At 43.0% G+C, this 24,742-nt stretch overlaps 1 protein-coding gene across 1 annotated transcript in view; it reads right to left on the reverse strand.

Moving 5' to 3' along the window:
* Nucleotides 1-22,805, reverse strand: part of paxip1 (PAX interacting (with transcription-activation domain) protein 1) — a 48,016-nt gene extending 25,211 nt beyond the window's left edge. The window contains exons 1-15 of the mRNA XM_046051575.1: nt 22,593-22,805; nt 19,509-19,643; nt 17,709-17,752; nt 17,113-17,176; nt 15,969-16,079; nt 15,690-15,765; nt 12,813-13,337; nt 10,699-10,811; nt 8,086-8,929; nt 7,763-7,857; nt 3,600-3,695; nt 2,643-2,780; nt 1,894-2,015; nt 1,543-1,727; nt 1,128-1,171 (exon numbers count right to left, since the gene is read on the reverse strand). Of these exons, the coding sequence (XP_045907531.1) occupies nt 1,128-1,171; nt 1,543-1,727; nt 1,894-2,015; nt 2,643-2,780; nt 3,600-3,695; nt 7,763-7,857; nt 8,086-8,929; nt 10,699-10,811; nt 12,813-13,337; nt 15,690-15,765; nt 15,969-16,079; nt 17,113-17,176; nt 17,709-17,752; nt 19,509-19,643; nt 22,593-22,673 (2,673 nt within the window). The 5' untranslated portion in view covers nt 22,674-22,805. The remainder of the gene's footprint in view (nt 1-1,127; nt 1,172-1,542; nt 1,728-1,893; nt 2,016-2,642; nt 2,781-3,599; nt 3,696-7,762; nt 7,858-8,085; nt 8,930-10,698; nt 10,812-12,812; nt 13,338-15,689; nt 15,766-15,968; nt 16,080-17,112; nt 17,177-17,708; nt 17,753-19,508; nt 19,644-22,592) is intronic.
* Between the last annotated feature and the right edge of the window lie 1,937 nt (nt 22,806-24,742).

Consider the following 24,742-nt stretch of genomic DNA (forward strand, 5'->3'; position numbering starts at 1 on the left):
TTCTGATCATAAAGAAAAGTTTAAAACCACAACTAACATTTTTGGCCATAACAGCCGTAACTGACAGTATGCTAAAATGTATCAGGCCAGTAAATGGCGCTCAGATATGAGCCTTATAAGGCTGCTCTTGTAAGGAGGTACACTAAAACTAAACTGACAGACCAAATAAAAGATATATGTGAAGCCAGGGTTTTTCCTGCATAGAGAAATTATTGGCGGCCCCCAAAGAGGTTTTAGTGAGCGCCAAAGGAAAATAACCAGCGCCAAAATGATCAGAACTGAAAAAAAGCATTTCAAATAAATAATGACCACCAATTACAGCATTTGTCTTGCACAATAATTTAAGGAGTGATAACAACCCACAAAAATGAAACTGCTGTAATATTAGGCTACTAATGGTAAGCTATAGTAGACTATAGCCTACTATGATCTGAAATTATAAATGTAAATGCTCCGTACTTGTATAGCGCCTTTCTAGTCTTCTCGACCACTCAAAGCACTTTTACACTACATCTGCATTCATCAATCATACACTGAGCCTAAGTGCTCAAACAGAAACTAACATTCACGCACATTCATACACTGGCGGAACAGCCGCCAGGGGCAATTCGGGGGTTCAGTATCTTGCCCAAGGACATTTCGACACACAACCAGGGGGAGCCAGGGATTGAACCGCCGACCTTCCGATTAACGGCCAACCCGCTCTACCTCCTGAGCCACAGCCAGCAAACTACAAACGCTAAACGCCAAAATACACAAACATTAGCACTAATAAACCCTTAACCACAGCGGTGTAGGGTAATATCAGAGAAAGGTTTTATTAATGAGACAGCTGAATCTCAACTAATAAACTGTCTGCAAGCAAATTATCCAAATCAAGTGTAACCTGTAAATATATTATTATACTAACATTATACTTTACTTTTATACCTTTATTCCTCTAGATTGTGGATATATTTTGTTTATCAAATGGTCAGAAATGAAAAGAAAATGCATATATTAAGTCATTTCCTTTACTGTACGCGTACCAGCCATGCTTACTGTCGCGCAAAGTCACCCCCCATAGCCCCATTCTGAGCCAGGAAAAACCCTGGAAGCACACTGTGGAGTTCAGCTGAGAAACTCACCGCTAAAGCTTCGGGAGATACTTTGATCGGCGTTCTCCAAGCAGCTGTAGAAAAATATATAAGTCACAGTTTCATTTACACACACACCAAGGCATAAACAGTTTGGCAGCTTATCACTGATGTTTAAATATTCTTTAGATATATCAAGCTCAAGGCCTGACTGGTACTCCTGTCCTGTAATAATACATACAATACCCAATACTTTCTGACTGCTAACAGGTGGAGGTGGTTGTGTAGTTATAAAAAACAACACACTACTCCACCAAGCATACTGCAACAGAGGAGTGTGTGTGTGATAACTGCCTGGCTTACTGCATGTTATTTGCTTTTTTTTTTACCCTTCCTTATTCTATCACTATTTGCCAACTGCCCCACTATAATAAAACTTAATTATAGCACATTGAGGTGTACATACCCAGCAGGTTCTGGACCAGCTGTGGGTTAGGCACCAGTGGTTCAGGGTGTGTGTAGATGGAGTATCTGCTGTGCTGAATCTGTCTCAGTGCTTCAAAGTTTCCCAGCAGTATGTCACACAGCCATTGGGCATTCACACATGGGATCTTCCACTCCTTAGCCTTCTCATATTTCAGCCCACTTGGTCTGAAGAGAGATCAGCAAGACGACAATATCACCAACACTGTACCTGGTCCTGACAGGCCATCATGCCTGGGTTGTGCATATCTAACACTTTTAAACAGATTTAAACACTTAAATCTGGCAGGTAGGTCATCCTGGAAAGTTTAGTTTTTGTGGATGACAATCTTACTCTTTACAGATGAGCACGGTGTTGCTGCGACACAGATATCCGGTGTATCTGGCACCGGCTAGGTAGGCCATCAACTTCAGGTCATCCCTGTCAGCATCCACAAAACCTGTCACTGATATAATCTAAGAGGAACGACAGTGACAGAAAGGTTAAGAGTACAGAGATGTCAGAAACATACAATGGTAAAAAAAAATATTTCTACACTTTCCAAAGTGTAAGAATAATATCAAAGTTATATTGTGAGAGTAGGGCGTATACGAGGCTGTCCAGGTCACTGCTTCTCTTTGGCTACGTTCAGACTGCAAGCCAAAGTGACCCAAATCCTCAGATCTGATCTGTGAACAGCCCAATTCACATGGAATCTGATCCTTTCCAGTTCGGATGTGGTCCAAATCCAATACAGATTGGATCTTTTTAAATGCGACCTGACCCAATCCTGGATTCTTCTTCACAGAAGAAGCTAATGAGGTGGCGTAAGATAGTCAGAGTTCCTTTCACATATCTATGTCACTGAAGTGGTTCAGGTTTCAAAGGAGACTTCTTGAATTCACAATATCATTAAGACTTTCACCTGGTTCAATAAGCTCCAAGACAACAACAAGGAAAAAACATTTGCAAAAAATGTTCATTTCCTAAATAATTAAATGGAGACTTAGTTTTCTTCATCCCGTACACAAACAGCTTTCAGGCTGGTGACAAACATGCTTGTGTGAACCAATGTGGCAGTTGTTTGTGGGAGTTGGACGTACGTGCTGAGAGCAGGGTTTGGCTCCTGGAGGGAAGGCGAAGGGCAGATGTAACGTCCGATGAGGAGGTACCATCCTCTTCCTCTTCAGTACAGTGTTAAGCCAGTGGGCTGTTACACAGCGCTTCCCCTCTCTGAGTGCCTGGCAGACAAAACACCACAAACATCAACATCAGTGACAGAGATGACAGTTTTTGAATCAAACTTTGTTAAACTAAATAAAATCAAGGAGCAGAGCAGCTCGACAGGCTGTCAGTAGTCTACCCTTTCTCTTCAAGCTAGAAATTCATTCTTCAGATGCTCTGTCTTTAACTGTCAACAGGTAGAGTTTCTGACCGGTGTATTTTCTATATTGTGTCATATATGGTATGTACTCCCTCTGTTATTCGATGATGGGTTTCTGATAGCACAAGTCCACATTTAAGAGTAGGCTTAAGACTTTCCTCTTTGATAAAGCTTATAGTTAGGGCTGGCTCAGGTCCTGAACCATCCCTTAGTTATGCTGCTATAACTGGGTTGTGATGGCGCAGTAGTTAAGACACATGCCTTTGGTGTGAGAGACCCACTGTGACCCATCCACCATTGTGTCCCTGAGCAAGACACTTAACCCCTAGTTGCTCCAGAGGTGTGTGACCTCTGACATGTATAGCAGTTGTTCATAAATGTAAATCACATAAATGTAATTGTAATGCTATAGGCCTCTCCTCTACTTTCTCTCTCTCTCCTTCACCCCCAACCGGTGGGGGCAGATGGCCGCCCACCCTGAGCCATGGTTCTGCATCTTAAAAGGAAGTTTTTCCTTGCCTCTGTCTCCTAGTGCTGCTCTTGGTGGGAACTATTGGGCTTCTGTAAATATCATCACAGAGTACGGTCTAGACCTGCTCTTTTATGAAAAGCGCTGTGAGATATATAAATAGCTGTTGCTGCTATATAAATAAAATTGAATTGAACAAGTCCTTACCTGCACATACAGGTTGCTGACTTGGCTCTCACACAGCAGGTGTGTGCAGCGGCTGGTCAGGGTGGGGTCAACAGCACCTCCACACGCCTGGATGACCTGACGGAGGAGTTTAGTAAACATAAACTAATGCACATCAATGTTTATAATTTTGCTTCATCTATGATGCTAAGCACTCAGACACCTGTTCGATATCCAACAGGTGATGACTCACTTGTTTCATCATTAATACAACCACTCACAGCATCAACTGCTGGTCATTTATTCCAAACAGATTAAAGTTGGAAGCAGCAATGAGCAGGCCCTCGCACCTCCGGCATGATAGAACATGCTGCATCCATGGCACCGCAGCCGGAGTTCGGTCGACAGGGGGCGACGGGGTATATTTCTTTTTCTAGTAGGTTATCTCTTATTTCACCATTTTAATTGTACTTCATTCTCCACCTTATTTTATGATTTAGTGTTTTCTCACTACTTGAATTTGCTCACCTTGCTTTTCCCCACACTCACACACCCTTACATCTCTTTTACTGCAAGCACAGCGGCGTGCATCGTAATCGATTTTTGTTGTCAGATACGACTACAGAAGAAGAGTTTGTTTGGCGGAGGCGGCCTTTATCGGCCTCTGCTGGCGACCCGTAGACCAACAAAATGAGCCCACTCACAGCCCTGTAGGTTCTGTTCTCAACCTGTGGCCTGTAAAGCATGGGAGTGCTTTTGCTCACAGGAATATTGTTATCGTTTTTATCAATATTTCAATGTTTTGGAAGCTTTATGTTATTTGGAAGGTGGTTGTATGGAGAGAAATAATGTTTTGAAGATAACTCCCAATAAAATTGAACATATAAACAGTAAATATGGCCAAAACATGGACATTCGCCTGCTATATTTTTGAAAGATTGTGGAATAACTGTTGTATATTAGTTTCTTTTCATGAAATTTATAGTTATAGTTGGATTCCAGGTGTATTAGAAGATATTCTGGTGCATTATAATCTACCTTATGATGGTTTATTGCATCAAAATATAGCTTTTTTCCCCAGGCGAGGATGAAAATATCATTTTTTCTGCATTTCATCTCCATGTAGTCTGTAATGGTAAAATAAATATGTTAATGTACAATGGATTTATATTCCTTAGCTTCTGACCTTTCAAAGGAGACCAGAATTATGCATCTAGGCCTGATGGTTGAGGAGATATTACTGATTTATTTGGGGTATGTTATTTTAGGTGTTTTTCCTGGAAATAGGTGTTCATGTGGTTAATGCATGTTACTAACTCGACTTCTTCGCTCTTCCGTAGTCTTGTGTTGAATCGTCCCTCTCCTCACTTCTTCTGTCGCTTTCTGTCATCCCCATGTTCCTGCTTGGCACCCTCGGCTACAACCATTATTATTTGTTCTAGTATTATTAGCATTAATATTGCTATTATTATTAGTACTAGTATTCATTTTCATTGGTGTGTGTACCACTACCACCTTTACTGCGTGGATATTGGGTTGATCATAGTGCGTAGTATGTCTGAATATAAAATCCCAACACAACATGTCTAAACTTGGGCCATTATTTTCACCATCTCTCTGAACAGATAGTTGGAAAAGCTACAGCAGATAATAAATAACCAACACCCAAAGATCAGTCTACTGGGGAGGAACTAAAACCTTCAGATTTGGGGAAAGTTATTTGGCTGGTTCTGATGCTCTCCACAGTGATTTTATATTTATGGTACAGCAGGTTTTGGGCATCACCCTCTATGGCAGGGGTCGGCAAATAAGTCTGGCATCGGGCCAAATTTTTTTTTAAGCCATTATATGGCGGCCCAGAACAAACTATACTCATGTGCATGTTTAGCTCAGAAGGTGGGGGGGGGTTTACTCACGGTAGCTCCGCTTTAATCTTGAGAGCTGCAGTCTCTATTCATTCAACCTGCACTGTAAATTTCCAACTAAACTGAGGCTTTTTGAAGACCCTTTTCTCTCTCTCACCTGTCATTCACTGGTCTTGTGTGAGTTTTGCGTGCACACCGTGCTGCCGACAACTACATGCACGTCGCGGTCCCTTGCGGGTCTATTTCAAGTAGCCGGCTATTTAAAAACGATAAAATATTCTTTGTGTGGTTCATCAACGGTGATAAATTATTCGAAAATCCCACGAGTTGCCATTTCCGTCTCTTCAGCAAGTGTTCCTCACACACACACACACACACACGCTATGCTTACACATGCGCACAGACGAACCAGGGTTAGGGTTACAATTATGGATTTATTTACACACTTTAAAAACATTTAGTGAAAGTTTTATTCTTTTTACATGCTGATTTACAGCATTAAACTTTGAAATGTATATTGTAATAGGCTGTATATTAACTTATTGGGAGAAAATTGGTCTATGTAAAATCAGACGTTGAGCACCCCCATATCGCCAAAATGGCATGATCCTTGTTTCGCTGCGAAGCTTCGACTGTGAGATTGACAGTCGAATCAGGCTCCGCCCATCGAAGCATCGAATTTTCGACTATTGGGGGTCAGCCCTAATGGGTATAATGAGGTATACCGATATAATTTCAAAAGCGACATGAAATTAGACAATACCGTTTATACCGATATAGTTTGATGTTGAGGTAATTCGTCTTTCTGTAAAGTCCTGCCAGCGTTTGCTCCTCTCTGTCCCTCACCGCGCAGCCCCGCCCCTCCCTCTGTGTCTGCACGCAGCCGTCTACTCACAAACTCTCAACAAGATGGAGGGAGACACAGTGCTGGTTGACACTGTTAAAGACACGGTTCATTCAGTGTTTCCAACACATTCACTTTACTCTGCCCTGGTTAGGCGACACATTGTAGCATTTATCAAAGAAACACAGTGATTCCGTTACAAGTACCAACACTGTGGATATTTTACAAGAGCAGACCAGGTAAAGCGACAGTGAACACACCAGTCAGATGTTATACGTTAGCTACCACGTCAATACGCCTCCTCAACATGCAGCTCAGCTGCTGCGAACGGAATCACCGGAGGAAAAGTTTTTTTCGGTGACTTTATCCAGCCTAGCCTACTACTGATGGAGAAAGTCACCGAGGCGGACATACAGGGAGAGAGAGACGGTACAGCCCCTTTTCCACTGCACGGTACCAGCTGGACTGGTCTTGTCTTTTTTTGGTTGTCCATTGTGTAAAAGTTGTACTTGTACCTGCTACCACGTACTTTTTTTTGTATCACCTTCGTCTTATATGTCTTTACATTCAGAGTAATCTTGAAATGTTTAAACTTAATTCAAGAGACAGCTGTTTGTGCATCGCTGGTGCGTGTGTCTTATTGAACATTACGTCGCAGCAGTTGCGTGTGGCGTCGCTATGATGACCAGCTACATTGAGGGGTGCTATCTCTGGGTACTATCTGCAATGGAAAACGGAGCACGGCCAAACCGAGTCGAGCCGAGGCAAGTCGAGCTGGTACTGTAATGGAAAAACGGCAGAAGAAGCGGAGAACACTGACGTGTTTGCAGCGGAGACGTTAGGCCTGTGAGTGGAAAGTGAACTGAAGGAGGTGAATTCAATAAGTGAGTGATTCTTAAGATGTAGAATTAACCCTAATTACCATTATAACCCTAACCCTTACCCTAAACGCCCCCCTCCCCAGCCAGCTTAGCAGAAAATACCGCTGTATATTCTATACCGGAATTCTGCCTATCAGTACCGGGATATGACTTTTTGGCCATATCGCCCAGCCCCAGTGTACACATACCTGGCGAATAAAACTGATTCTGATGATTGTGTCAAATTTTAGTAGTGGAGGTCATTATTCAGCAGCGGCGCACCGCTGCTCCTGAATGTATATAGGGGAAACACTGCATTTCCTGTTGATAGTAGGTGGACATGATACACGTGCCCCCCAAATTTGGTACATCTAGGTGAAACAGAAAGGTGGGGGCTTTTGTTTCCACACCTATGCATGAGATTGCATAGGTGTGAGATATATTGTGCACATTTGGTTTGATCCATCAAATTCATTGATATTGATTACATTTGTAATATTTTCTTATTGAGTTGTTAGAATTGTATTCATTAACCACATGATTACACACTCTTTCTGATGATAAAATCTGTTTAAATTGTAAAACACAGAATTCAGAAAAATTTAAACAGAAAACACGGAATTTGGGAAAAAATACCCTCTTCCATGTGGCCAGGAGTTGTTTGTCAGCCATCTGTTCTGGGTAGTCAGCAATAGCAAACACACAGCCCAGCAGGAAGCCATCCAGTGGAACTGAGAATTAGAACAGAAAGAAGTTACTCGAGTTAATGAGCACGTTCAACAAAACCATGTTGAGATCTTTTAATGGACCCGCACCTGGAACTGAGCACTCCAGAACACTCTGACACTTTGGTCCAGACTTACAGTATGTTTGTCTCTGAACCAACGTGTTAGACCAATGAAACATTGAGGTCTGAAGTGACCATAATAACCCTCCATTCTGACTCTGGATGTACTCACTGTCTTGTCCCGGCTCGTGTCCAAACAGTTGGGAAACGTGAGGAGGCTGCTGGAGCTGCGGCTGCAGCGTCGTCTGCTGCTGCTGCTGCTGCTGCTGCTGCTGCTGCTGCTGCAGGGCCTGCTGGTTCTGATGCTGCAGAGCTTGCTGCTGCTGGTTCTGCAGGTGCTGCTGTTGCATCTGCTGCATGTGTTGCTGTTGCTGTAGGAAATGCTGCTGTTGTTGTTGCTGCTGCTGCTGCTGCTGCAGATGCTGTTGGTGTAGCTGCTGTTGATTTTGCTGTTGCTGCTGTTGCTGTAACAGCTGCATGCGTTGCTGTTGGAACTGCTGGAGCTGTTGCTGCAGCGCCTGTTGCTGCTGCAGCTGCTGTAAACCAGGCCGGAGGAGCTGCTGGGGCCGCAGCTGCTGCTGGGAGAAGGCATGCTGCTGCTGCTGCTGCTGCTGCTGCTGCTGCTGCTGCTGCTGCTGTGAAAACATCTGCTGTTGGTGAATTTGCTGCTGTTGCTGTAGAAACTGTTGCTGCTGTTGGGGCAACTGTGGGAACCCTTGTTGTTGTGTAACCGGCGACTGTTGCTGTTGGTGATGTAGCTGCATCATCTGATGCTGCTGCTGCTGGAGATGCATCATGGGATGCTGCGGTTGCTGTGGTAACTGTTGGTGCTGGGCAGCCTGGTGTGACTGTTGCTGTTGCAGTAACTGTTGCTGCTGCTCTGCGGTGAGTGGCTGGCCGGTTAGTTTGGACTGACTGAATAGAAGAGGGTTGGTGCTGTTAGGGGTCTGAGCATGGCTCTGATTGGTCTGCTGTTCCAATGGCTTTGTTTGATTGGCTGTCAGATTCTGGATAATCTGCAACAGGCAGACAAAGACAAAGAATTTAAAACATAGAGAAAGCTCTGATCTACATGTTATCAGAATTTTAATCTGGATGTCATCACCAGTCTATATTCAGCAATACCAGAATTATTAGGTTAGGTACAGTTAGCTGTGCGATATGACTAAATATTCATATCCCGATAACGATACGTATCCCAATATAGACCATTTATTGTAAATTCAGGAGTTACTGTTGTAATTTCCAACAGAAAGTCCTGATATTTCTCTGCATCACAAAGGTGGAGTAACTTACGTGATTCTGGAGAAATCCAAGACCATGACAAATACCATGATATAGAGTGAACAACGAAACAGCAAGTAATGTAACTAATGATAGCTAGGTTGTGGGTGAGCAGCAAACTGTGGCAAACTTATTTTATGCTGCAAAGCTAACATGAGAGGACGAGACGGTCACAGAGCAGCACAGCAGCTCCAGACAGTGACACAGCAGGTTTTAGTGAACTAGACAGTAAGCTGAATGACCGTGAGCGGGTCATTAAACGTTACCTGACACACATGTCTTGTAAGCAACTTTCTCTCCCTCTGTATACAACCTCATCCCATTATTGCATGTTACTAACACAACTTCTCCCCTCCCCGGTAGTCTTGTGCTTTCTCGTCCCTCTCCTCTCTCCTCCTGTCACTTCCTGCAGGTTTTCTGGCTCTGGAGCTGTGGAGTCTGGATCTGTGGTTGCGGGTAACCTGCTGCCCCCGTGTTCCTGCTCGACACCCTCTGCTGCAACTATTGTTACTAGTCCTATTATTATTATTGTTATTATAATCATTAACATTACGACTGTTATCATTAACACTACTATAAATATCTGTACCATTTTTCATTCAGTCTATAGCAACATCACCTTTACTGTCTGTACCTCTGTGTGGATATTGTGTAGGCTGCCTCCCTCCCCTCTCTCTCTCCTTACATCCCTCTCTTTTTCTCTCTGTTCCTCTCTTGCCCTCTCTCTCTCTCTCTCTCCTTCACGCCCAACCGGTGGAGGCAGATGGCCGCCCACCCTGAGTCATGGTTCTGCTCGTGGTTTCTGCCTCTTAAAAGGAAGTTTTTCCTTGCCTCTGTCTCCTAGTGCTGCTCCTGGTGGGAACTGTTGGGCTTCTTTAAATAACATCACAGAGTACGGTCTAGACCTGCTCTTTTATGAAAAGCGATGTGAGATAACTGTTGTTGTGATTTGGCGCTATATAAATAAAACTGAATTGGAACTGCAGGAATAGTGCTGCATGGCTTAACACACTTCTTTCTTTTGTATGTGCTCCTCGTTTTTGTTTGCATGGTCTGAGTCCTCCTGTTCAGTATTACCCAGTTTTGAGTGAACGTCTCTTTCCTCCACGTTTGTTTATTCTGAATCCAAATTTCTTTTCCGCAACACCAGCATGTGTGGAAGATTTGGACCACGGTGAAGTAAGTTTCAAGTTGGATATTGCATAGGCTGTTGAATATCCAATGTAAAACTAACTTCACAACGATGCAAAGCACCCTCCCCTTGCGAAAATATTACAGTAAAGTGTGGAATTTGCAACACAATGAAATAAACAATAGAGCATAAATGTAAATGAAAGATGTCTTTCTATCATCAATAGATACGTCATATCGCACAGCCCTAATGTCAGTCATGGTACGATAGGCTTCTTCAGGTAGAATTTGCAACAGTGACTGTGGAAAGGGAAAACTGAGTGGACGTACAGCTGTAAGAAATGTGAGGAGAACGGTTGAGCTTTCTTACATGTGCTACGTTGGCAGGTCGACTGGCCGGCTGCATGTCAGAGTTGTTGGTGATGTTGCGGAGAGTTCTAGCAGCCGGGCTCCACCCGGGGATACCCTCTGGAACTGATACACCTAAAAAACAGAATGAGTTTTAACCTTCATCAACAGGATACTGAGTTAGAAACTAATAACACCGCTGTCAGCGCCACCATACAACATGTTACCAAGCGGTCGTTCCATCAGTGAGCTAGAGCTCGAAGTTGTGAAGTGTCTCACAAAGTGATTTTACAGTTATGGATGAAAGAGAAAATATTCTGGTTTTCCCTCTGATGTCCTCTGGCTGCTCTGCCTCAACTCTGTGATTTATGAAGTTTCCTGATGGGCAGACAGCATTACTTTTTACTAACTCTACAATAACCGCTAGCTACAGCTAAAGCAAGGATTATACTTTCCGCGTCCGCGAGTACACAAGGGTCCACATGACAAAATAATCGTCATCAGAGGGGGTACGCATAGGGTCTGAGTGGACGTCCACATGCCTGGCACCAACCGATCTACTGCGTATGTGTGGAACGAGTCTGCCAAGCTGACTCCAGAAAGTAGTATAAACAGAAGCAGTCTGCGTTCGTGGGGTCCGCAGCTGCCTGTGTTTGTATCCGCTCCAGAATATATTTGAGGCTAACTGTAGCTACCGTCATCAGCGGACTCTGCCTGAACTGGGAGCTCCTAGCGGTACAAAGCTCCTGTCCTAACATTAGAGGTGTAAACAACAACACTCCCCGGAGCACCAAGCTTCCAGTCCGGGCAGTCAGCTACAGGACGGATAGCTGCATGGCAAACTGAGCTAACTAGCTAGTAGCAGCTACCATTAGCAGTAGTAAGTGGCTAAAGTAACTACTAACAACAAGTAAAGCTATCTGTCCATCTTGAAACCTAGAAGACATCTGTCAACTGTCTGAAGACATCAGATGAAAAAACTGAAAACATTTTCTGCAGTGCCAGCTACGTCCTGGCCCTCAGGATGCTTCCAGGAAGTTGGCCAATCAGAAAAAAGTGGGCTTTTAGGGAGGGGGGGCCTTAAAGAGACAGGAGCTTTACGAGAGCTTTACTGGGCTTAAACTTACGGTAGGCCACTGGACAATGTCATTATTTATTAGGAAGGTTAATATTAAATTGAGTTTAGAGTACGAGCTTTAGGGACATAACTAGGGATAGAAAGTCAGAGAAACAACACTTAAGATCTGAGCAGTGCATTTGCGCACACCTGACAAGCTTAAGCTAAACACTGACCTAAGCACAGTACATTTTAAAACCTAAATTAAAAGTGAAAATTTACATTACCGTTTTTGCTAAATACTGTGATCAGCAGGAGTGTTAGCCAAGATAGCTCATAAGGATTGAAGAAAACAAAATTATTGTTTAACAACTTTAAACATACCAAATCCAACTGATAGCAATGATCAATGAACACGTTATCAGAATCTTTCCTCCCTGAAGTACCTACACACTGTATGGTTTTGGACTGGTCCAAATGCGGGTCAACCGTGAGAAAAAAAAATGGTGAAATATTTGGTCAACAACTCAAATGGTCATCACAGATGTCACTGTGGTACCAGCTCACCAAACACCAAACACTACCTGCTTCAAAATGTAGGACCACATTGTCACAGTGAGACTGCTGCTACGACCCACTTCTACACACCAAGTAAACAGCGTCCAATGTAGAATTACATATTACTTGACACTGTTACCACCATATTTTTTCATCACATTTATGTCATTTCTATTATTTATTACTTGTTTTAACTTTATCTTAATTTTGTCTTGCTTTTGTTTGGATGTTAGGTTTCTGTTATATTGCCTTCTGAGAATACTACTTTTACTTAGTCTGCTTTGTCAGGTGCTGCAATACAAATAAAGCTATTATTACTAATAATTATTATTATTTATTTAAATGTATAATTTATTACTATTATTATTATTACTCTAACACTGAAGTGGTTCAGATGGATAACACTTCCATCGTAGCGCTACATACACACATAGCAGACCCCACAATCTGACCTCAAAGCTGAGATCATAGTCTGACTGAGGCCATGTGGAAGAGTTTTGTAACTTTCCTGATATACTGACCTTGCTGTGCAGTGTGACTGATGGCGGCAGCAGCAGAGCGAGCCTCTTGAGGCATGCCTCCTCCACTGCCCGGTACAGGGGGCACAGTCGCGCACAGGTTGATCAGCGCACTGCTTGTAGACACTGGGTCTTTGCTGCTGGGTGGCCCAACCCGCCGCCTGGTAGGGCCGGTTGAAATAGTTGGGGTCGGTGTGGCGACTTCAGCTGGTGTCCAGTTTAGGTTGGTCCCCTCCTTCTCTGAGGAGAAGTCATCGTCAGAGTCGTCAAACATGCGCTCGCTGCGGCGCTCAGGTTTGCGGGGGGAGGTCGGGGAGACGGAGTTCAGTTTTTTGGGTCCTGGTCGTCTGCGGGGGCTGGACTCCTCACCAGACGAGCCCCCGCTGGACATCCGGGATCGCTGGGGGCTGTAGCTTCCATCAGAATGGGAGTGCTGGTCATATGACTCTGCTTCGCTCTCCTCCTCTTCCTCGAGCTCCGTGTACGTGAGTCTGGGGTGATAGAGCGCCTCATCCTTCCTGCTTTTGTCTGTAAAAGGTGGAAAGAGGGAACGAGTAACAATTTTTGTATCAATTCTTTTACTGAGGCACAGAGTGGGGCCCGAGCACGAACCGTGTGAGATTTTTAACAGTTTGACTTTTAGTGTTAGTTTTTTTTTCTCTTACAGGGGTGCCAGTCAGGTCTCTCTCCTGGCATTTAAGATTTTTAGGCTTACTACACAAATGTCACAAAGGACGCACACATAAAATGTACACCCTCGCACTGAAATATACAACAGTGTGATAAGAAAACCCAGCACTCAAAGGTTCAGCTTGAAAGAAGTATTTTTGTATTTTATCAATCCACAAAAGAAAAGCAAATCTCAAAATAACACACGGCAATCAAGTCAAAATGCACATCAGCCGCAGTTCAGTCCAGTTTAACTAAAGTAGCAACATAAATTCAATCCATCACAAATCAGCCTAGGAAAAACTAAGAAAATTGGCCTAGTAAGCGGATTTGTTGGACTTACAACCGGGAAAACTGGACAGCGGTGATTATTATACCCAGCGGTGGTATAGGGGTGGAGTAGTTTGTGGCCAGTACGTTGACTCGAACGGGATTAACTACCTCAGTTTTTTTCGTTTCACCTAACAAAGAGTTGCTCCGCCGCTTCCAACTCTGCTTCTCTCGATCGTCTCTTCCCCTTCACTTTTTACCACACCTGCTATTTACCAGGGAGAGACTGAGCGAGTGAGTACGATTAGGAGTGGGTGTTTACAGGGCGGTGCAACCTGGCAGTTGCAGGTTGACACAGTACGTTTTGGCCTAAAACTGATACTGCGGCCTAAACGTTAAGTGCTACGGATGCGAAACTCACAGGGTAGGTTCAGACCCATGAGACAACGGCAGGGGAAAAATTTGCTCACTTCTACCTCTATGGAGCGCTATTAGCAAGGTCAACGCTTTTGGACTTGGAACTCCTGCATACAAAGGCACATATCAAAAACCTTACATCTTAACTTTATATAACGTTGGGGGATCGTGCTATATCTCATGGTATAGGCCACGCCCATCTCAGCCTAGACTTTGTTCGCTACATCATAGGGCTGCAGCTAACAATGATTTTAGTATTCGAAGCTTTGACAGATTATTTCAACGATTCTGATGGCCATGCCGTTCACACAACTTGAAGTCGTTGTGGCATTCACACTACGTCACTGATCGGTGACAGGGACACACACACTACATGAGCTGACAGCGGCTGTGTCACCCGACGCTGGTCTCCAAACCACGTTCACACGTGAAATGTTAAACGGGAAATGAGCAACCCTGCACACGAAACAGCTGTTGTTTGTTATTATAAAGATGGCCATTATAAAGACAAAGAATCTGAGTGAAAGGATGGATTAGCACATGCAGGTAGCAGGGATTGTCTGAGCTACAGAGAGAGCTGGAGTTAAAAGCTGCGGCTCCCCGACACCCAGTTAACTCTTGACTGTGAGGTTACAACTCACGGCCCAAAAAGGAGAACAACAAACACGTGTGCACATTTTCAGCTGAGGACTGCAGCTTACTTTGGCTTCAACTCAACAATCAATCATGATTTCAGTTAAATGCTAAAGTTGCTGTTACTGTTACCTTGTCTGTGGTCCTCTGGCAGAACACCGGGTGCCTTCTGATCAGGCACCGCCGTGCTCTTGCCAAGGCGACATATGTTTTGTTTTACGGTGCAATGTCTACACGATCAACGATATACACCAAACTCGGTGACCTTATCTTATCAATCGGCCTAGGTGGCGCTATTAATCGTATATCAAATAACACACACTGCCATAGACATACATTTTTAGATCTCCATAACTGCAAGTCCCTTTAATTTCAAACTCTGGTCCTCTATACGCCACGGGCCCCCGATACCACACCGGGGTACCCAGGTAGACTCACACGGCTCCGGAAACGACTACAGACTGTGCAGAACTGAGCTGCTCGGCTTTTAACCCGAACCAGGAGGTCTGATCACATCACACGTGTTTTACATTGGCTCCCTTAAAATATTTTCTCATAGGATCTGCACAAATCACGTAGCTGACCCATTTTGGTTTCAAAACGGCAAAGTTCACCGAAAGGTGACGAGTTTTCATGCCTGGTTTTTTTATGTGCTGGTTTGGAATCTGAATACATGACCTTGGGCCGTGGGACATTATAACAGGCATTTTTCAATATTTATGACATCTTGCAAACCAAAGAATCCATCTATTAAGACAATAATCAACAATAAACATCACAGCACATCATAATCAAATCTGAATGGAAACTCGGTCTGCAAAAAAATAACCAAACTATGCACACTAAAAAGTAAAATGAAAGCGTAAACATCAGTGACAGCACAAAAGTTACCTTTAACAGAATCTGTTATCCAGTCCGGTGTGACAATCCTGATGCCAGGGTGTTTCAGGGCACACTCAAACTTGGCCTGGAGGGGAAAAATAAAACCAAAAATACATAATACAGTTAGAAGTGCCCATAAAGATGGACGTAATAATGGTTCATTTCCACTTGCTTAAGTGCATCAACAAAATGTGTTTGTACATCACATTTGTTGTGTAAACATAGCTAACATGAGATCAGCACTGATGGTAAAGTCAAATCATTCTTACACACAGGGTATGCACTTACCCCCTTCGGCTCCTTCACAACTAAGTGGGTGACCTTCTTGTTGAGGTTAAGTTGACATTCTCCTCCATAAAAGGTTATGTAAGCCCAGAAAGTGTTGAGATCATCTGGAAGCTGTGCACCAACAAACACAGCAAGACAGAAACAATAATGAGTAGGTATGCACCGAAATGAAAATTCTTGGCCGAAGCTGAAATTGAATATAGTCAAAAAACTTTCCAGAATACCGAACAAGGTTTTTACATTTTCTTACATTTATGTTCCCTTTTTTTTTTTTTTTTTACTATTGCATAAATGAAATAGTCAAAATGTGCTTTTTCCTCAGTGTTTCCCAGACTATGGTGGGGGGGTCCGAGGCCCGAGAGGGTCCGGTGAAGTAAATTACATGTGTCCATTTACTTTTATTGTACACATGTAATATGTTTTATACTTTCTGTGAATATGATCCAATTAATCTTATTTCCATACTGTTTCCATCCTGTCTTATTTTGAAAACCGGATGTTGTCACGTGTATCCACAAGTCCGACCCAATATGATAAATAATGTTGTATGTGGTTCTCGTATCGCGCAACATGAAGACTTAATAGCTTCTCTTCAGGTAGGACTCTCATCCTGCAACACTTGTCTTTGTAAAGAGACAAACTGACAGGACAAAGTCGCTAACCTGCCTGTCAGCTCGCACTGGGCCGTTTCAGTGATTTACCCTAAAGGCTTGAGAACATGTGCACTCCAAATTTAGGTGCAGCTAGCTTAATCACCTTCTCAGAAACGAGTGACAGAAACACTCAAAGCGGGTCAGACCGTTTGTTGCCTTTTCTAAGAAGTCAGCCACAGATGGAGTGGATGTGCTAACAAACGGCAATTCTTGCATCTTTCTCAGACACTTTAAAATGCTTCAACACTGCCGAAATGTCAACGTAATTGATTGGCAAAATGTCTTTTGACTTATTAGGCCGAACACAGAAATCGCTTTTTTTGCTATTTTCGGACAATTCATTTCAGTTGCTGAACATTTGGCACATCCCTACTAATAAGCTTAAGATGCCAGACTTCCAAAATGAAAGTAGATGGCCTCCATCTCCTGAAACTCCTGCAAAATTAGTCAATATTAAAATAGATTTCTTGAACACACACACATACACACACCTTGGGAAGACAAGCTGTCACTCCAAAGAATATCTGTCCTGATTCTGGGGAGAATCCAGTAACTCTGTGGTGTGTTCAGTTATGGAAAAATACAACAAAATGTGATGAAACTCTCACTGAAACATTTTAATGAATTCCAATGAATGTCCTATAATCCTCTAATGAATCCCCTAGAACAGTGGTTCTTAACCTGGGGGTCGGGACCCCCCTGGGGGTCGCAACCTGGTCCCAGGGGGGTTGTGAGAATGCTGCTATAGACACAAAAATAGAAACAAATAACTTAAAAATAACTAGACAGACTACAGTTGTGGATGGAATCACTTTGGTTGGACACTGTAAATATTTTGCACTATTTAATCCAGTAGGTGGCAGTAATGCCAACCGCTATGAAACGTTAAAAAAGAAGAATCAGGCCACGATCAGACAGAAAGCGCTTTGCAGGTTCGAAAACTTCAGAAAGGGGTCGGACTGCCAGGAAGGTTAAGAAAACCCTTTCTAAATTTCTGGAATTCTAATCATTAATATTGTGCTGTTATTATTACAGATGTTTCAATGACAACAATGTGAGGTATTCTGGACTTGATGAGGGAGGATACGGTAACAGGTCTCCACATCGGACTGAGAGGATCACCCAGGATGGCTGGAAAACATGAAGAGAACAATAAGTTAATGCTTGATATTACCTTCTTTCTCTCAGTTACTCCAGTTCAAAATGACTTTCACGCGCTGTCGCCATTTGACTAAATATTAACACTAAAATAAATAAATAACCGTAATTTCCGGACTATAAGCCGCAACTTTTTTCCCACGCTTTGAACCTTGCAGATGGCCCGAACTAGAAAATGACCTCGAAGACTGGGTCAACACACAGAGAGCGGCCGAGGTGTTTCAACTGTGCAGATCCGACTGAAAGCCAAAACAATCGCCACCGCAATGAAGTGTGAGGACTTTAGAGGTGGACCATCGTGGTGTCTCAGATTTATGAGATGTAAAGGCCTGTCCATCAGGGTACGGACAAGTCTGTGTCAGCAGCTCCCTCCCTACGAGGAAAAAGTTTCAAACTTACACAAATTCACTGATGCAAAGATAGCGGAACATTCCATTGGCCCGCACGACATCGTAAATATGTATAAGGTTCCTCTGACGTTTGCCTCTCACTCGGACTGTCAACAGGAAAGGCGAATCATCAGTCACGCTGAAAACAACTGGGCATGAAAAAACGCACTTCACCTGTGTTCTGAGCTGCACGGCATCGGGAGAAAAGCTTCCACCGAAGGTGATTTTTAAACGCACAACGACGCCAAAAGAAAAATTCCCGAGAGGAATTGTTGTGAAAGTCAACAAGAAAGGATGGATGACGGAAAGCCTAATGCATGAATGGCATACGGAGTGTTACGGCAAGCGACCGGGAGGATTCTGTCACAGGAACAAGGCATTGCTCGTTTTGGACAGCATGAGGGCCCACATAACAGATTCGGTGAAAGAAGCCATCAAGAGGACAAACTCAATTCCAGCTGTGATTCCTGGGGGCACAACAAAGTACTTGCAGCCACTCGACATCAGTGTCAATCGTGCATTTAAGGTGGCGCTCCGTGGTCAGTGGGAGGCTTGGATGACAAGTGGGGAGAAATCCTTCACTAAAACGGGCCGCACGCGAAGAGCAACTTATGGTCAAGTCTGCGAGTGGGTCCTGACAGCGTGGAGCATTGTCAAAAATTCTACTATCATCAACGGGTTTCGAAAGGCTGGACTGCTGCGTGTTGAAGAGGGCTCAGCGGGGGATTTGCCTCCGGATGAAAGTGACAAGAGCGACAATGAAAATGATCCAATATCGGATGAAGCAATTCTGAGGCTATTCAACTCCGACACCGAAGGAGATGACTTCAGTGGTTTCAGTGCACAGGAGGAGGAAGATAGTGACCAATGACTTTCTTGGTAGGCTACTGTTTACTGCTTGATTTTTTTGTTACAAGCCGTGTTTCGTTAAGCCTATTTATCTTTGTGACAAGCCATTTGTTTCAATGTACCGGTAGGCACCTGCAACTTATAGACATGTGCGGCTTATTTATGTTCAAAATAATATTTTTTTTAAAATTCAGTGGGTGCGGCTTATATTCAGTTGCGCTCAATAGTCCGGAAATTACGGAAAATGACACCTCCAACAGAACCAATTTTCTTGTAATACATCAAATTCATTGATATTGATAACATTTTAAATATTTATATTTAAAATATTAATAATAATATTTTCTTTCTGATGATATGTTTGAACACAGAATTTGATAAAATATGTAACTGGATTTTATAGGGACCAATTTGCTCCCATAATAAAAAGGAAGAAATGGTCAAAAAAAACCTGGGTTGTGTGCGTGGACACACACTGGCCCAGCCCTTACCTTGACAACAGGTAGGTCAAACACCTCCCTCGACTCGCCCACCTCAGGATTGTCTCCGTCCTCTGCAATGATGTGAGTGGCCAGAGCATTGTAGGACACCTCCTTCCCTTTTCCTGCTTTCAGCAGCTGCACCACCTGGAATATCAGCACAGGTTGAACTCTCCTTCAATCCAGACTGACACTGGATTTGTTCTGCCGTTCAGCCAGCAGTGGCAGCAGTAACACAGCTGAATCAACGCCTGTGTAAAAAGGGGGAACCGGGACACCCAGCGCCAACGCTGTCGTTACACGTCACACCTCTTTTCATCCGGAACGCCAGCATGCTGTCTAACGTCACACTGGGGCAGCATTATGATGCTGTAATGCAGGATCTCTGTTTAACAAGGGCTTTTGATTCGTTCAGTTCATAGCAATATTTCAAAAAAAGAGAGGTTTTTTAGAGTTACAGCAGGCTTTAAAATGAGATCAACAACAGACAGCAGGGTTTCCCCCAGAAAATGTGTTGGATGAGACGATAGTTGCCACAGGATGTTTGGACAAAACAACAGAGCTGTGACCCAGTGCGCCTGCACAGCTAATCCAATATATGCGATTTCAGAAGGCCATCCATTTCCACACACAACATACTGCTGTGGTGAACTTATGAAACAGAAAATAAAAAAAACACACAAAAAAAAATCAGTATTCAGTAGTCCTGTTTAAAGCCTGACATTTATCAGATACATACGTCACTTCTTCATCCTGCATCTAGCAGCTGCTTTGTTACAACTTTCACATGTTCTGACGTTTCAGTTCAGCTTCCACAGAGGGAATGTATGTGCCTTAGCAAAGAGACATGGAAGGACTGACACATGCAGTTACAGCATTAGGACTGACGTACAGAAAGGTGGCACAAATCACTAACATTCGGAACATATTTTCCACAGATTCCAGAATAAGGTTTTGATAGGACTGAGATCAAGAAGTTTATATTTTTGGTGGAAAGCCTCCATGAACAGCTTATGTATTGTATGTTCTCCCGTTCTTATTTCACTTGTTGTGTGTTGCATTTCATTTACGGTTAAAATCACATTATTGAATGCGATACAAGAGTTCATACTGCTGTACATATACACGCTCAAAAAGAGAGAATCGACCACAGACTGTGGCTGCTTCTCAAGTCTCTTATTTGTTGTTTTCTTCGCTCCTCGCTTGAACCGGAAGTTGTTCCGCTCCGCCATCTTGCAGGCTGTCCCAGAGCTCTTATTTGCGCTCAGAGGAACGAGGATCGAGGAGCGATCTGTGAGAAGCTATGAGCGAGGATAAACCAGTGCATCCTTTGCGGAAGTCTTTTAATGCCTGACATGCCCCCTTACTGGGTAGTCGTTATATTGATTGGACGCTGCAGCTGATCTGATGCATCAGGACAGATTAAACTTAAGTGTAGCGCTGCAAAGTCTTAGCCTTTATTTGAGTTGTTTTATGATTCACTGTCTTGTTAAAATCTGTGTTCATTGTATTTATTAGAAAGGTCTTTTTTTTATTTCTCCCGTCAACTTTTATTATGGAGACAATTAAAGTCAGAGTGTGTCGGAGAGTCTATCTGCAAGAAACATGTTTTACATCATTTATCGTCATATGCTCATTCCTGTGTTTAGTCCAAAGAGACAACAATAAAACATGGTAAACACGTAGCGTAAGGAGGCGGACAAGTCACTCAACTGCACAAAGTACCTAATGAAGCAAGCAAAGCATCTGATGAAAGAAAAATCAGCTTCTGAATCGTTGGATTGATATGATGGAACACAGTGATCGATCGGTGATGAGTGATGTGACTTGCAAATAAAATGTATGCAGTAGTGTTACAGGATATCAGAAGAGGAAATAAACAGAGAGCCATAAACTGAGCGTCAACTTTGATACAAGTTACATAATTTCAATTTCCCTGACACATTTAGCCTAATAAATCCCAAGACACCATGATCATATTCTGGGTTATTCAATTCATTATCAGAATCAATAACTCTAAATGCAGATAATATCAGCATTGTACCTGTACAAATGATCCTGTACCTCTGAGAAGGACATCCAGTAACCCATAATTATTCATGTGCAGGTGTTTGTTAAACAGGTAGCAGCTACAGAGAGAATCATGCTGCTCTGCACTGATAACTGAGAGACTTTATTAGTATCAACACAGTGTACGTGTGCAGACACAAACTCCATCAAAAGCCTCTACAGTTAGAGCCAACTCACAGCTGATCCAGCTGTGATCAGCTGCCACCCTCATCAGAAACAGACGTCACTTCATGAAACCCTTCGGAGGAAAGGACGTCTCATGTCTCTACAAACACATTTCCTCGTTCCTTCTCTGCTGGCTTGGTTTCTTTGCGTTTCTCCATGCATCCCCGGTGGGCGGGACTAAGACGCAAGGAAAAGACGTGAGGGAAACGTGGATGCAATTCAGAGACTTGAGAAGCACCCTGCATCTGCGACTAGGAATCACTATTTGGCAGGAAGTACAGCTCTGTGCCACAGGTCTCCAGTACCAACGACTGAAATAGCCATGACACATGCGCAGTAAGGGGCGCACAATTGAGCAAGATGTTGATGCTAAATAACACTGTGCAATGTTATGCACCTTGTTATATGTCACTACACATCACAGCAGCGCAGTAACAGTAGTACCGCTGTCATTAAGCGGCCAATAAAGCAAGTTAACAGACGCCAGCTTTCTAACTAGCTTGGCAAGCCCCGTGACAGATAAACCGCAGGCTATAAGCTAGCAGCTATGCAACTACGAAACTCATAGCTAACGTTAATGCTAAGGGTGCATGAAAAGTGCATTGCTAACGTTAAACGGTCCCAATCACGTCGAGTATTATAAACACAATCTCATACATAACTTTACAAGGTATAACGTTAATTTAGGGCTCACCACAACACTCTGTTAGCCAAAGACTAAGCTCGCTGTGTTGAATGTAGCATGTCAGGCAGTTAGCTAACTGATTAGCTTATCCTGCAGCACCTCATTGAAACTGAATGGTGCTAGCAAGTTAGCATGCTACCAACTTAGCTACAAGAAGCTAACATCCAGAGCCTCACCTTTTGATCAATGTCCCCCACCACGTAGAATTTGACGTCTTTGAAAAGTTCATCGGAAACCTTATTTTCCTCTTCAGACATGATTGTCCATTAATGTCATAGGACTGTTTTTGTTTAAAAACAATCAGAAGCTAAATGACTAAAGTATCTCTGTTAACAACAGCAGCTGCTTCGGAGCGTACAGTAAACCGGGGACACTCTAGCGCCAAATCGCTGAGCGCGCCTTGGACTACAGCATTCTGTAATACAGAGGGGGGTCTGTAATATATTACAAGATGTGTATTAATTTATTATGTATTTTATAACTCTCTAATGCATTGGATCGTCTAATGTGGCTCTCAGTAAAGATGATTTGATCAAGGTAATAATGTAAAAGATTAGCAGGTACGGGAATTTAGAAATACTTTTTTCATATGGACATCTAATCCCCCTGTAATATGAACGTTGATGTTTTTATCTGAATGTGTAACCTAGATTACCTCAAAACCAAAAAGTGACGTTCAAAAACAGGTCAAGTCCATGGTTGTATGACAGTGTTTAGGAGAATTCAGGCTTAGAAGGTGCTCATCTACTAGTGTGCCAAAGTGGGATGCAATTCTAACAGAGGTCTTAGTTTATTAATGTACTACAGAACAGATTTCATTTAAAATATGGTATGGTCCTATGGTAAATAAGTGATTAGACCAAAGTAATAAGAAAAATAACTTTGGATTGCTAGAGAAATTTGCTGAAATGTTGAGAGAATTATGCAAATAGTATAGGTTCACAAAGCAGCAACTAATGTCAGAATGGGGTTACATTTTTGTTATTATCATATGATATCATCACTACATTCATAGAAGAATCAGGTGGGACCTGAGCACAGTCACTTACACATTACAAACAGTCCACAGTATGGACAGATGAGGCTACAGCAGCTCTACATGACAGTTCTGAGTGCACACACACCTTCCAGAAGAACCACGTCAACCTTGAGGAATATACATCATCAGTGACATCATGCATCAGCAAATGTGTTGATGATAAGGTGATCACTAAAACAATAAAATCATTCCTCGACCGGAAAGCCTGGATGTATAGAGAGGTGAGGGCTCTATCCAGAGACTAAAAGCTGCTTTTCGTTCTGGTGATAAAGAAGCTTACAGCACCGCCACAGCGAGACTGAAAGCTGGCATCAAGGAGGTGAAGCAGAGACATCAGCAGAGACTGGAGAGAGACCTCAACACCAACACCACCAAAGATACAGGTGCTGGTCATATAATTAGAATATCATCAAAAAGTTGATTTATTTCAGTAATTCCATTCAAAAAGTGAAACTTGTATAATGTATACATTCATTCCACGAAGACTGATATATTTCAAGTGTTCATTCCTTTTAATTTTGATGATTATAACTGACAACTAATGAAAACCCCCAAATCAGTATCTCAGAAAATTAGAATATTGTGAAAAAACACCTGGTGCCACACTCTAATCAGCTAATTAACTCAAAACACCTGCAAAGGCCTTTAAATGGTCTCTCAGTTTAGTTCTGTAGGCTACACAATCATGGGGAAGACTGCTGACTTGACAGCTGTCCAAAAGACGACCATTGACACCTTGCACAAGGAGGGCAAGACACAAAAGGTCATTGCTGAAGAGGCTGGCTGTTCACAGAGCTCTGTGTCCAAGCACATTAATAGAGGCGAAGGGAAGGAAAAGATGTGGTAGAAAAAAGTGTACAAGCAATAGGGATAACCGCACCCTGGAGGGGATTGTGAAACAAAATTACGTTGCTTGAAGTCCAGTGTAAAGTTTCCACAGTCAGTAATGGTTTGGGGTGCCATGTCATTTGCTGGTGTTGGTCAACTGTGTTTTCTGAGGTCCAAGGTCAACGCAGCCGTCTACCAGGAAGTTTTAGAGCACTTCATGCTTCCTGCTGCTGACCAACTTTATGGAGATGCAGATTTCATTTTCCAACAGGACTTGGCACCTGCACACAGTACCAAAACTAACAGTACCTGGTTTAAGGACCATGGTATCCCAGTTCTTAATTGGGCAGCAAACTCGCCTGACCTTAACCCTATAGAAAATCTATGGGGTATTGTGAAGAGGAAGATGCGATACGTGAGACCCAACAATGCAGAAGAGCTGAAGGCCACTATCAGAGC

Source organism: Micropterus dolomieu, linkage group LG06 (assembly GCF_021292245.1).
Source record: "Micropterus dolomieu isolate WLL.071019.BEF.003 ecotype Adirondacks linkage group LG06, ASM2129224v1, whole genome shotgun sequence".
Classification (NCBI taxonomy): Eukaryota; Metazoa; Chordata; class Actinopteri; order Centrarchiformes; family Centrarchidae; genus Micropterus; species Micropterus dolomieu.